This window comes from Micromesistius poutassou (genome assembly GCF_964030765.1).
Source record: "Micromesistius poutassou genome assembly, contig: SCAFFOLD_1514, whole genome shotgun sequence".
Taxonomy (NCBI): domain Eukaryota; kingdom Metazoa; phylum Chordata; class Actinopteri; order Gadiformes; family Gadidae; genus Micromesistius; species Micromesistius poutassou.
Window position 1 is genome coordinate 1 of NW_028177408.1, and position 12813 is coordinate 12813.

Consider the following 12813-nt stretch of genomic DNA (forward strand, 5'->3'; position numbering starts at 1 on the left):
GTCGTCTTCGTTTCGTTGACGTCGGCGTTGACGTTCTATAAACCGCGGCCACAACACCGCTGGAGGAGTGTGTGTGTGTGTGTGTGTGTGTGTGTGTGTGAGAGAGAAAGCGTCACGCTTTGATTACGGGGTCGGCGGGAGTGCCCATGAACATGAAGGCGGTGGTGGTGGTGGTGGTGGTCGGTGGGGGGGGGGGGGGGGGGGGGTTCGGGGGGGGACGTGGTGGGAGACACCAGCTGAAGCGGTGGTCTCTCCGACGTGCGCGTGCGGTTGATTGCGGCGAGCCTGGGTTTTGACGCTAGTCTCCTTATCAGGGGGCGGGCGGTGCTCTCGCGGCCCATCAGCCCCCCCCCCACCCCGGGGGATCGATGACACGTCCTGATGAAGCCGCTTAGAGCCCGGATGCTAACGGCTAGCGGCGGTAACTGCCCCCCGCTATCAGCGCGGCGGTCGATGACACCGTGTGTCGCCGATGCGTTTCGGTTGACCGACTGGTAGCGACGCGACGACTCCCTTTCCCGCGGCGGCGGCGGCGGTGGCGGCGAGGGGAGGAATCGAGTCACACCGTCGCGGCGGCGAATGAGAGAGCTGCCCCGTTTGCGTTACCGATACTCCTCGCCTCGCCTCATCGGCACGCGCGTCCAATTCCGTCTCCCCGCCGCCCCACCACCCCCACCCCACCACCTCCACCCCACCCCAACCCTGTAATCACATCAGAGCGGCGGTTGGTGCTGTTTTTTTTCCGTCATTATTTTCCCGCCTCCACACACACGGCGACCACGATGCAATCACCATGAGTAGGATCAGGCGTTGGTCGGCGGTTGGCGGTTGGACGAAGGGGTAATAAAGAGGAGGTGATCCGAGGGAGGGGGTGAAGGGGGGGGGGGGGGGGGGGCAGGGGAGGAGGGGGGGGGATGGAGGGGTATTCACCTGGGCCTGCGGCTCAGCGGGGACCTGGAGCCGGCGTGGGGCCCCTGCTGGTTCCTGGAGCGGGCGGGGTCGCTGTGGTGACGGGACCTGAGGAGCCGGAGAAGAAGAGCAGCCGGTTAGCGACCGGCCGGGAGCAGGGCGGGGCTTTAGTCAACCATGACATGAGGTGAGATTCAACTCGATGGTCCTTCAGCAGAGCACAGTAGAGCCAAGGAAACGCAGTGGACATCCAACCAGGAGTGCAAAAGAAGCATTGGATACCAAAGTGCAGGTTGAGTACAGTATTCTGTGCTGTTATGTAGACAATAGAGATGAATTATGTACAATTTCTGTATATATATATATATATATAGATATATATCTATTTATATCGTTAGCCTCATAGCATAATTGCCTAGTCATTCATCTTGTATTTAGTGTCAAAAATGCCTGAGACAAATAGATGACTTAGGCAGATAGTGATTAAGGAATGTTTAAAGCACTCTGATTGGCTTAGGATATAGCCAATGAGGACCAGTGAATCAGCAGCGTTAGGGGAGTAGAGTTAGAGATAGGTTAGAGATCACAATTTGACCAATATATGACAATTAGGCTATGAGGCTAACGATGTTTATATACTGTCTGAATATTTCACAATAAGAGTCGTTTGGGTTTTCCTTTCGCAAGCGGCTTTTGTCACAATGTATGTATTTCACAATAAGAGTTGTTTGTCTTTCACAATAACAAAGGAAACGCAGCCATTGTCTGACGTTACCCATGTGGGTCACGGCTCTGCTTGAAATGAAGAAACAATGCTAGCTGATGTGTCCTGTACGCATGAAGTTTCATTAAGGGGCCAACATCGGCTTTTTTGCGAATTTTCAATTTCCCCCTTCTTCATCATCACATGCAAGCACTCGCTGCCGGTGTTGAATGATGCATGAGTGGCCAGGGATTGGGCGAAACACCTTTAGCGCTTGTTAGCTTAAATGAGGAACCCACTCAGGATAATGTTGAACAGATAACCACAGAGGAAGAGAAAGGGGGAGGGAGGGGGGAGGGTAATACTCTTTAATACAAGGTAAAGGCAAATCGCCGCTTTAATTGGAAAAAGAGAATTAAAGAATAAAAAGTGTTTAGAGGGAGCCCGACGGCCAGTATTTGCTCTGGTTGATTAATTGTTTTCATTGACATGTGTTTAACAGAGCCGAGGGCAGCGGGCCAGCCCCCACACAACAGAACCCCCCCCACTCCACTGGGTCCGCACAGCAAACTGACCTTTAAGCAACCAGGCAAACAAAAATCAGTCAATTTGGCCGGATTCTCATCACAGCAAACCGCACGGTCAATGAAGCACCAGCAGATAAACTGACTCACTTCCCAGTCCGGGGTTCACTTCCACTCTATTAACGGGAGTAGCCACCCCCCCCCAACTGGAGAGGAAATAATGAAATAATCCCCCAGCCCCCCCTTCTGTCTCCGATCAAATGAGCACATGGGAAATGTAGTTTTCTCAGCGGCGTTGCGATCATAGCACTCCCTTTGGAGTAAAGGGCTGCTGGGACTACACTGCCTCAATCTGGCTTGGGCTTTCATCTCCGGGGATCTGAAGTGGGAGAGGGTGGATGTGGGTGTGGATGGTGGAGGGGGGTGGGGTGGGGGTGTGGGCGGGGTTGCCACTCAGTAGAAACAACAGCTGCAGCTTAAAACAATAGACGGAACATCAAACGGCCAAAAGACAGCAGAGAAGGAGCGCGGCAGTCCGGGGGATGTGAGTTATGGCAAGGAGCTCAAATGAAACTGGTGGGGAGGAAAAAACTCATCGTGTTCAAAAGTCCACCGCCTCAGGCAGCCTGTCTTTTAGTTTTTCTCCCCTCCCCTCCCCTCCCCTCCCTCTCTCTCTCTCTCTCTCTCTCTCCCAGACTTTTTTTTTCTCGTCGAATTCTATTTTTCTCAGAGTTGATTTAGCTGTGTGTTGTTGATAGTGTAGAGGGACCGCACAATCGCTCCGATAGCTTTCATTCCTCCCGCTTTTCAGCGGGCCGCAGATTGACAGCGCCCTGAATGAAAAGCCGACCACCTCCCACAGCCTCCGGAAAAAAAGGAAATAAAATATAAAACAGAGCGCTGGAGAGAGACAGAGTTCCCTACACGGGGAACATGGCGGCTGTGTTTGGGTTAGCCTGAGAGCCGCTGTCCCTCTCTCCTCTGTCCAATCTGTTTGTGGCAGCGGCGATGGGGGGGGCCCTAGCTCGTAGCACCTTTAGGGGCCCGGGCTGGGGACCGCCGGATTTGTCCCATCAGCTGTCATCACAGCTGTAGTAATTGAAGGTATTTCTTTCAAAGCTCTGCTCTCTCCCCCCTCCCTCCCTCCCTCCCTCCCTCCCTCCCTCAGACCGGATCACCAGAGAGTCTTGCAGAGGCATGGCAGAGTCCTCTACTCTCTCTCTCTCTCTTTCTCTCTCTCTCTCCCCCCCTCCCCTCTCCCTCCCCCTCCCTCCCTCAGACCAGATCACCAGAGAGTCCTCTCTCCCCGACCCAATCGCGACAGATGGACGAACGTGTTACTGAGGGGGAATGTGTGAGGGGAGCTTCCTGTGTGTGTGTGTGTGTGTGTGTGTTTTAATGACCGCATTCTGTGTCACATGACACCAGGCCCACCTACCAGGAAGAGGGCCGTCCGTCGGGAGAGCTGGACAGCGAGCGCCGCCGGTGGCGAGCCGAGGAGCCGCGGGAATCCGAGCGGGAACGGGAGCGGGAGTGGGAGCGGGAACGGTCGCCGGCGCAGATGTCGCCGATGTCGCCGTTGCCGATGTCGCCGTTGCCGCCGCCGCCGCCGCTGCTAGGCCAGCAGAAGGTCCCGCCGGGCGACAGCAGCAGCGAGGACGGCGGCGAGACGGAGCCCCGCGACGGGCAGCCGCTGGAGGGCGGCGAGCAGGACGGCGAGCAGGGCGGGCCCTCGAACAGCAGGTCCAGCGCCGCCGCGCCCTCCCAGGCGTAGCAGGGGAAGCGGCCCCCCTCGCGGCCCCCCTCGGCCCCCAGCGCCAGCGCCAGCTCCAGCTCCTCGTCGCGGAAGGGCGGGAAGCCGGGGTGGCGGTCGGCGGGCTCCGACTCCATCTCCATCTCCTCCTCCTCCTCCTCCTCCTCCTCCACCAGGGACTGGCGGGCGGAGGCGCGGTCCGCCGTAGTGCCGCCGCCGCCGCCCGCCGTCTCGTCGGGGCCGGCGGGGCCGCAGACGGCCTGTGGCGGCTGGCCAAAGTGCTTGTTGAGTTCGGCGCGGATCTCCCGGTCGCCCAGGAGCTTGCGGACGCCGCCGGAGGTGTTGCTGTTGGTGGGGTTGCTGCTGGTGGGGGTGGGGGCGGAGGTGGGGGCGGTCGTAGCGATGGGTTCCTGACGGTCCGTGTCGGGCTGCTGCTGCTGCTGCGGGGTTGAGGGGGTCTGGGGGTCCGGGGAGAGGTGCTGCCCCCCCAGACCGGACCCCCGTGTGGTGGTGGCGGCAGGACCCGCGGACAATAAACTCGATGGTGAGGGGGGCGGGGGGGCGGCGGGGGCGGGCAGCGGGGAAGAGGAGGATGAAGATGAGGATGATGAAGAGGATGAAGAGAAGGCTGGCCTGTCTGAGTCCTTACATTCCACACGCCCGTCCTCCCCGGCGCCACAGGAAGTGGCTGCCGTTGCTTTCGTCGGCGCGCTCGCGGCCGTCGTCGCTTTCGTCGTCGCCGTCGTCGTCGTGGCAACCGCCACTCCGCCAACGCCGTCCTTCCTGGCGGCGTTGGCCTGGCAATAGTCATGGTCGCCGTAGCCACGCTTGCCTTTGCCGGGGCCCCCCCCGCCGGCCCCGTGCCGGGCGACGGGGTTCAAGAGGGGCAGGGCGGCCGAGGCCTTGCTCAGCTGCGCGTACAGCTCCGTCTGCTCGGGGCCCCTCCTGTCGGGCCCCGGGGTCAGCGCCCCGCCAGGGGCCCCGGGGCCGAACGCCTGGCCCAGCCGGGCCCGCTTGCACGCCAGCGCGGCGGAGGGGGAGCACGGGGACGACTTGGTTTTGAGCGACGCTTTGAAGGGGTTCTCTGGGCTGGCTTTGTGTGGGGGCGTGGTGGGCGGTGTCAGACCTGGAGGGAGGGAGGGGGGGAGGGGGGGGGGGAGAGAGGGGGGAGAGGGGGAGAGAGAGGGGGGGGAGAAGGAGGCAGAGTTAGGGAGGAGAATAGATCGATAGAAAATAGGAAAAGGGGAGCTCAACACAAGCCACTGGTCTTCCCCCCCTTCCCCTACTAAATAAACTCCTAGCTCAGGTTATGGACACCGGACACACACACACACACACACACACACACACACACACACACATGCACAGGATTCCTGATTAAAATATTCACTTTCACTTGGCCTAATCCTGATCTCCATTTTATTGCAATCTTGACAGATTAATGTAATGCTCTGTGTAACTTAATACGCTGGCGCTGTAATATGGATGACTGGCCATCCGTTCCCAACTGACCTTGCAGAGAACAAAATAATATCACATACAGTACACCGCCCCCCCCCCCCCCACCCCCTCTTCCCCCCGTAGAGGACAAGGCTGAACACGGGACAGGAAGGACGAGGAAAACTCACCAGGAATAATAATGGATCACAGAACATCTCACTTCCTGCCTCTTGGATTGAAGCCAATTACTAAGGACTCTGTGTGGGGCTTTTACTTTGAAATCAGTGTGTATAGTCTGTAGTATAGAGTGGGGTGATGGGGGGGGGGGGGATGCCCCACTCATGTGGCTTTGGGTTGGTATCGGGTCAGAGGGTGAATGGGTTTAGTCACGTTAGTGACGTTGGTAGTGGTGATGATGGGTGTGACGTTGGTAGTGACGTTGGTGACTTGGTGAGTGTGACGGTGGTGGTGGTGTGTGTGGTGGTAGTGTGTGACGTTGGTGGTGATGGTGGTGTGTGGTGGTGGTGGTGGTGTGTGGTGGTGGTGTGTGACGTTGGTGGTGGTGGTGGTGATGGTGGTGTGTGGTGGTGTGTGACGTTGGTAGTGGTGGTGGTGGTGGTGTGTGGTGGTGTGTGACGTTGGTAGTGGTGGTGGTGGTGGTGTGTGGTGGTGTGTGACGTTGGTAGTGGTGGTGTGTGGTGGTGTGGGTGTGTGAGTGTGACACTGGTGCTGGTGGTTGGTGGGTGTGTGTATGTGGGGCGTGCGGGTGTCATTCTCCTCAGATGGCGCTCCCCTGCCGCGCGGTGGCCGCTCCATACGGCCCTGACAGATTTACCAGCGGACAGATGGCAGGTATATGGGAAGCCCTAAGATGAGCCCGCTTTTATGACATTGTTAATGCACTCACACAAACAGCCTGACCGCCCGACTACGCTAGCTCGCCCATCAGCCATCTCTGTCTCTCTCTCTCTCTCTCTCTCTCTCTCTCTCTATCTATCTATCTATCCTTTGCTCTCTCTCTCTCTCCCTCTCTCTCTCTCTCCAGTCTGCCATCGTCAGATCAATCTCTCTTTTTCTGCTTTCGCTTCCTTTTCAATCTCTCAGCATATTTTACGCCCCTCTGTGTCGCCCGCCGTAAAAAAATAAATAAAGAAGAAGAATAAATGGGACCCCCAACACACACACACACACACACACACACACACACACACGCACAAAACCTCGCACCAAACATCACAACCGTTACCTACCAGAGTCGAGACAGGCACTTTGAAACACCTACGCATCCCCCAACCCCCCGCCCCCACCACCCCCCGCTCCCCACACACACACACACACATACACAGACACACACACACACACACACACACACTCTCACCCCCCATCTCCTCATCCCAAACATCTTTACCTTTCTTGTAATGCACAACGCTCTTTCCCTTGCTGGTGAATTGCATCAATTGGTAGCTATTAGCATCAAATCAGCTGCGTGTGTTTGTGTGTGAGTGCGAGTGCGGGTGTGAGTGCGTGCGTTTGTGTGTGTGTGTGTGTGTGTGTGTGTTTGTATTCGTGTGTAAGTGCGAGTGTGTTTGTGTGTGAGTGCGAGTGTTTGTCTGTTTGCGTTTGTGTGTGTGTTTGAGTGCGAGTGTGTGAATGTGTGTGTGTGAGTGTGTGTGTTTGTGTGTGTGTGTGTGTGTGCACATGAGACAAAGTGGGGAAGGCAGCCCCGGCGACGACTATGCATGGGAGGGAAGGAAGGCTGATGTATAAATAGGTGACTTTCTGAAGCCATTTCGGCACGTTTTGCCGCGCCTGATCTAACAGCGTATCATACCGCTTATTATCCGGACGTGACAGCGAGAAGTCCTCCCTCCCCCATCAGTCTTCCTCTCCCCCCCCCCCCCACTCTCCCCCCCCACCGTTCTCTAAGTAACAGAGAAGAAGACAATGCGGTCTTCTGCAGAACCGAGAAAATACATATAATTACGCCAATGAAACAGTCGACGGAAGGGGGGGAGGGAGGGAGGGAGGAGGTAGGGAGGGAGGGAGGGAGACGAGGGGCGAGGGGGAGGGAGGGAGAGAGGAAAAGAGGGAGGGAGGAAGGGAGGGAGGGAGAGAGGGGGGGGAGGAAGGGAGGGAGGGAGAGAGGGGGGGAGGAGGACGGGAGGGAGGGGGCGAGGGAGGATAGGAGGAGGGAGGAGGAGGGAGGGAGGGAGATGGGGGGGGGAGGACGGGAGGGGGAGGAAGCGACACTAGCCACACACGTCGCCCAAGGTACTTCAGCCTCCAACGACGGAGCTCCATCTGTCCAAAACAATGCGCGGCGCGGGGTCATAAACCAGCAGCCATTAGCGCCGGCGCCGGAATAAATCAGAATAAGATAAATACGCGGCTCTCCGTCAGGGCGGCCGCGTGATGGATGGGCCCGCAGACGTCGGCGCCGTTCGCACGCCCCGCCACCGCCGGCCCAGCGACACGAGCGCGGCCGGCGGCGGCGGCGGCGGCGGCGGCGCGCGTCAGCACGAGCCAAAAAACCCTCGGCTAATCTGTTACCGTCCAGCTGCGGCTCGCGAGGGGAGACCTTGACACGCGATAACAACCGCAGGACGGGGGGGGGGGGGGGGGGACGTGACGGAGGACGGCGGTGAGACAGCAGCGACCGGCGCGGACCACCCTGCCGTCAGGAGATACAGTAATTAAAGAAAGCATCGCGGCACCAGGGTAAATGTATTAGCTCGCCAGGAGATTAAGGTCTTAAGCGGGTAAATCCCCCCGAGCCGGGAGGTCTGCTGCTGCTGCTGCTGCCGTTGCTGTTTGTTGTTGTTGTTGTTGTGGTTGTGGTTGTGGGATCGCGTCCCCCCTCTGATCGCTAACACCAAACCAAACAGGCAGCGGTTGAAACGTCGGCACTCGGGCGGCGGGCTCACGTTCCAGCGGGCCCTGTGAGGGATGCACCGCTCGCAGGTTACGACCGTCCCCGGTGGTCTCCGAATGGAAACAAACGCCGTTATTACCGCGACCAATCATAAAGGCATAAAATAACACGCCGCGGGCGACGGGGTGATGGAAAAATTCCGCGGGCTGAACCGCTGACCCGGCGCGGGTTTGAACAGGGAGCCGCGCGCTCATTTGGCTAACCTCCAGCTAGTTATCAATTACACCAACATAATGTCTTGTGTAGTGGAATGCTACTGCAGGACTGCTCCGCAAGCCCAACCCCCGGACCATAAAGCTTTCATCCCGGCCTTTACCGGGATCCATCTGTTTCATGGCCAGCAGAACAGGACACCGTATCCCTCCCGGCTGAAAAAGGTGTCCGAGTGCCCCCCCCCCCCCCACCGTCTTTTTTCTGCACAACGGCTTTTATAGGAAACGTCCCCACCGCTCAATGCCATGGAAGTCACCGGAAGGGCTTCCGTTTTTTTTTTCACTTAGTGTCGACGACGCTCGTGAAAAAAAGGGGGTGACATTGAGAGAAGCCACGCCGTGCATTCGCATTCCTAATCTGCAGACGAATCGCACTCTCAGTGTCCGGGGAGTCAGATTTAAACAAAACATTGAGTGTAAAACATTAACCCCCTGCTGAGGCTGGGCTGCCCCGATTGGACGCTCAGCCTCGCTGGGTCTGACCTTAGACCTCTGATGGTTATCTACACACACACACACGACGGGTTCAGCGGTCCAGGGACGCCGGCCGACGGGAGCGTGCAGCCCGGGGGCCAGCTCTGCCGAGCGCCTTTCGTTCTGTTTCTCTCCCCTCGGCCGGTGAATGAGTAGCAGAGTCGAAACCGAAAGGGCAGCCATTTTGTGTTTATTAATCGTAGTTTGAAGTGGGCGGATAATTACTGGCATAATGCAAACTGACAAGAGATGAAAGAGAGAGATGAAAAAAGACAGATAGAGAGATAGAGAGAGAGAGAGAGAGCGAGGAAAAGAGAGATAGAGAGAGAGAGAGATGATAGAGAAGGGTCTTGTCAAGGAGATGATGGCCCCCACTTCAACAGCAATGGCTTCCAGCCGAAGGAAGCAGCCGTTCTTTACACTTGATCTCTTTTAAAACCACCCCCCCCACTCTCCTCTATCCTGGCGTACGCTCCCTTACCATAAATAAAGCTGAAAAGAAAAAAAAACGTAACATCGTAGAATGACCCGCCATGGCTGCTAATCGACTTATCGGACCATCTCAGAGAGAGTCTTAAGAGAGAAAGATGCACATTATATTGACAGAAACCGAATCAGCAGGCAAAGCCAATTAAAACAATAACACTGCCATATCAGTTTCCCACTGATGTATTGGCTAAGTAAGCTGTCAGTCACTCTGCATTAGGATCTGGACAGAAAGAAGGGTGGCAGCGAATTAACTCTTCAGTGTGTCTGCGTGTGTGTGCGTGTGTGTGTGTGTGTGTGTGTGTGTGTGTGTGTGTGTGTGTGTGTGAGCAAGTGTGCCTGTGTTCATGTGTGTGTGTGTGTGTGTGTGTGTGTGTGAGTGTGAGCAAATGTGTGAGCAAGTGTGTGTGTGTGTGTGTGTGTGTGTGAGTGTGAGTGTGTGGGTGGGTGTGTAAGGAGGTCTCTCTCTCTCTAATAAACCCTAAGGAGATTGGAAAGCCTAATCAATACCGAAGCACATAAAAACGTTCCCCTCTGGCTGTCACCTTGAACTGTGAACAGCAATGGGAATATCAAGATGTGTGTGTGTGTGTCTGTGTGTCTGTGTGTGTGTGTGTGTGTGTGTGTGTGTGTGTGTGTGTGTGTGTGTGTGTGTCCTTGCATGACAGCACTCCCCCCCAGCACAACCCCTTTTCACACACACTCGCCACATGCACGCGCTCATAGAAAGGATTCAGAAGTCGTGTGTGAATCTCTGCCTAGGCTAATTAAACAGCACATTGTGCCTTATTTGGGTTTTATACGCTCCGGGTTCAATTTAAATATAACGGTGCGCGCTCCACTGCTCTGCTCAGAATGCTTTTGAAAAGAATCACTGGGCTAGAGAGAAGAAAACGGGGGAAAAGCCTGCAGTACTGACACCAGGAGAGAGAAAATAATCTCCACCATCAACTCTGCCCCCGCCGTTTTTGTGATGTCACAAAAAGGTATCGTGTCCGTCTTCTAAAGACGGCGAGGAAAGGTTCCTGCGGTTAGCCGCTTTTCGACTAAAGGGATTTGATACACTTTTTGGTGTATCATTTGGGATAGTCTCACTGAAATGTTCTGTGATTGCGTGTGATTGTAAGTGGGCGGAGCCGCGGTGTGACACAGCGTTCTGTACGGCGGTGAGTGCCATGCTTACCTGGGGTTCCAGCGATCTCAACACTCAATGTGCATTCAATGGTTTTGTTCTCAAACGGTGATCCCTTGTGGTCACTGCAAGGCAAAAGAAAGCAGGCGGCCATTGTTTTGATTTGTTAGTGGTCTTGTGGGAAGGCGGGACACACTTTATGGTGACATAAAAAATGGAAATGAGTTACAGATAATGCCTCATCTTGAGCGTTAGTCCATGTAGCTTTTTTGTTCCTACGTTTATTTCTCATATCCTCGCTTAAGTTTTGTTATAGTTCTTCATTTCATTTGGATTTGGATTTTTTTTTTTTTTTTTGGTCTCGAGAGAGAAAAAAAAAATGTGGAAACAAATTAAACTTCTCAAACTTACTTTGGAGACTCTGGGGTCAAAGGAAGAGGCAAGGTGGTTGGTTTGGCTGCAGAACACAAAGGAGCATTGGTAATTATTGACCTAAGTAAAACAAGCCCCACATTCTGCAAAAATCTATCTCAAATTGGATCCTTAACAGATAGTAACGCTATAGCAAAAAAAAATACTTAAGAATAAAATAACACCCATTCCCTGGTGGAGAAAACTATATTTATTTTTCTTATTACTTTAAATTGACCCGTTTTTTTTTTTCGTTAAGCTATTTTCTCGGGATAGACTGTTGGACTCAATGAGGCAGAGATGAGGTGATATAACACGTGTGTCACAGATACACAAGTGTCCGGTAGACCCGTCTCCAGACAGACGGACGGACGCACACACAGACACACACAAAGACAGACGGACGGACGAACGGGCGAACGTGAGGAGGAGGAACACGAAAGAAATAAAATAAAATAAAATAAAATAAACTCAAAACATACGCTAGACGAGACAAGCCGAGATGAGCCACGCGACAGACGGGACACATGACAATGGGTGCGACCCCCCCCCCCCTCCCCCACACCGCCCCCCCCAAAACCCTTCTCCATGAAGTCATAATCACATGCACCAATAGCAAGAGGAGGAGCAGGAAGTAGAGGAGGAAGTAGCAGAAGGAGCAGAAGGAGAAACAAAGACACACAACTTAAGAAAGGAGAGTCAAGATAGCGTGTGCGTTGCCTGAGGCTCTGGCCGTCTCGGGGCTCCAGCTATGGGAGAGTTTCTTGTTTTGTTTTGGTGGCCATTTTGCGAAGAAACAACGCAGAGAATCCCCTTAGTGAAAGTGGCCCCGGGGCCCTGCGAATAAATGTATACCCCCCCCCACACACACACACACAGGGCCCAGGTTGATTTAGGGAGGGGGGCGGGTTCTGTGAGTGACTAGGACTAAAAGCGAGACGATAGGTTAGTTCCCCCCCCGCCCGCTACCGCACGCCCACACACTTTTACCGCCTTCTCCGTTTTTTACTGATTTTATTGAAGCTTTTCCAATTGGAAAAGAATATTCCCCACCACCCCCGGGACTAGAGAGACAAACAAAAGCAATAACAGAAAAAATAAAAACGAGCAAAAGAAAAGCCCCAAAAAAGGTTTGTCGTCCACATTGTGGCGGTTTATGTTCTGAGAGTGACAGTTAGGTTTGTATTAGAGTGGGCCTTGTTCACCCGGCGGCCATCTTGGCTCCATCTTTTTGCTCCTTAGCGGTTAGAGCCAAGATGGCCGCCAGGGGAAACCGGCCAATAGTGGGGGGTTAGTCGTGAAGAAGTCAAACCGGGGGAAGGTGGTTAAGAGCAGGAGAAGGTAGTAGAGAAAGTGAAGAATAAGGGGCGTTTGTTGGGGTGTGGGGGGGGGGATGCAGCAATGATTACCTAACAACGGTAGGATCTGGTCGTCGGGGCGCTGGCTGAGTGTCTGTCTGAGTGACAGGGAGCCTTGCCCGTGTTTGATGCGGGAGGGAGGGGCGGGCTCTGCGATGCTAGTATCTGGGAAGAGCGGGCTCGGAGGGCCCGGGGAGAGCACTGGGCGTGGCTGCCCGTGACACGCTCATCATCATCACCATCATTATTATTATCATCATCATCATCATCATCATCATCATCAGCAGCAGCAGCATTACTGCGGTTACGGTCCACATCCTGGTGGTCGCCGGCTTCCTGCCCTGGGCCCTCCTCCTGGCGGCTGATCCAGGCCAGGCCTAGCCCGAAGCCCAGCTCCACGTCCGACACGGGCTGGCTAACCCAGCTGCTGAGGTCTAAGCCAGGGGGACGGGGCTACCAGCGCCGGGGGAGGGGGGGGG

The 12813-nt window shown here is 55.2% G+C and overlaps 1 protein-coding gene across 1 annotated transcript; it reads right to left on the reverse strand.

Moving 5' to 3' along the window:
• Positions 1-930: 930 nt before the first annotated feature.
• On the reverse strand, positions 931-12778 carry ppargc1a (peroxisome proliferator-activated receptor gamma, coactivator 1 alpha; the record flags this gene model as incomplete). Its single annotated transcript, XM_084491028.1, is given in 6 exon segments — positions 931-1017; positions 3575-5015; positions 10617-10690; positions 10977-11022; positions 12386-12538; positions 12541-12778. Coding segments are annotated over 6 exon segments (2039 nt in total), but the record flags the coding sequence as incomplete, so codon positions are not given.
• Positions 12779-12813: the final 35 nt, after the last annotated feature.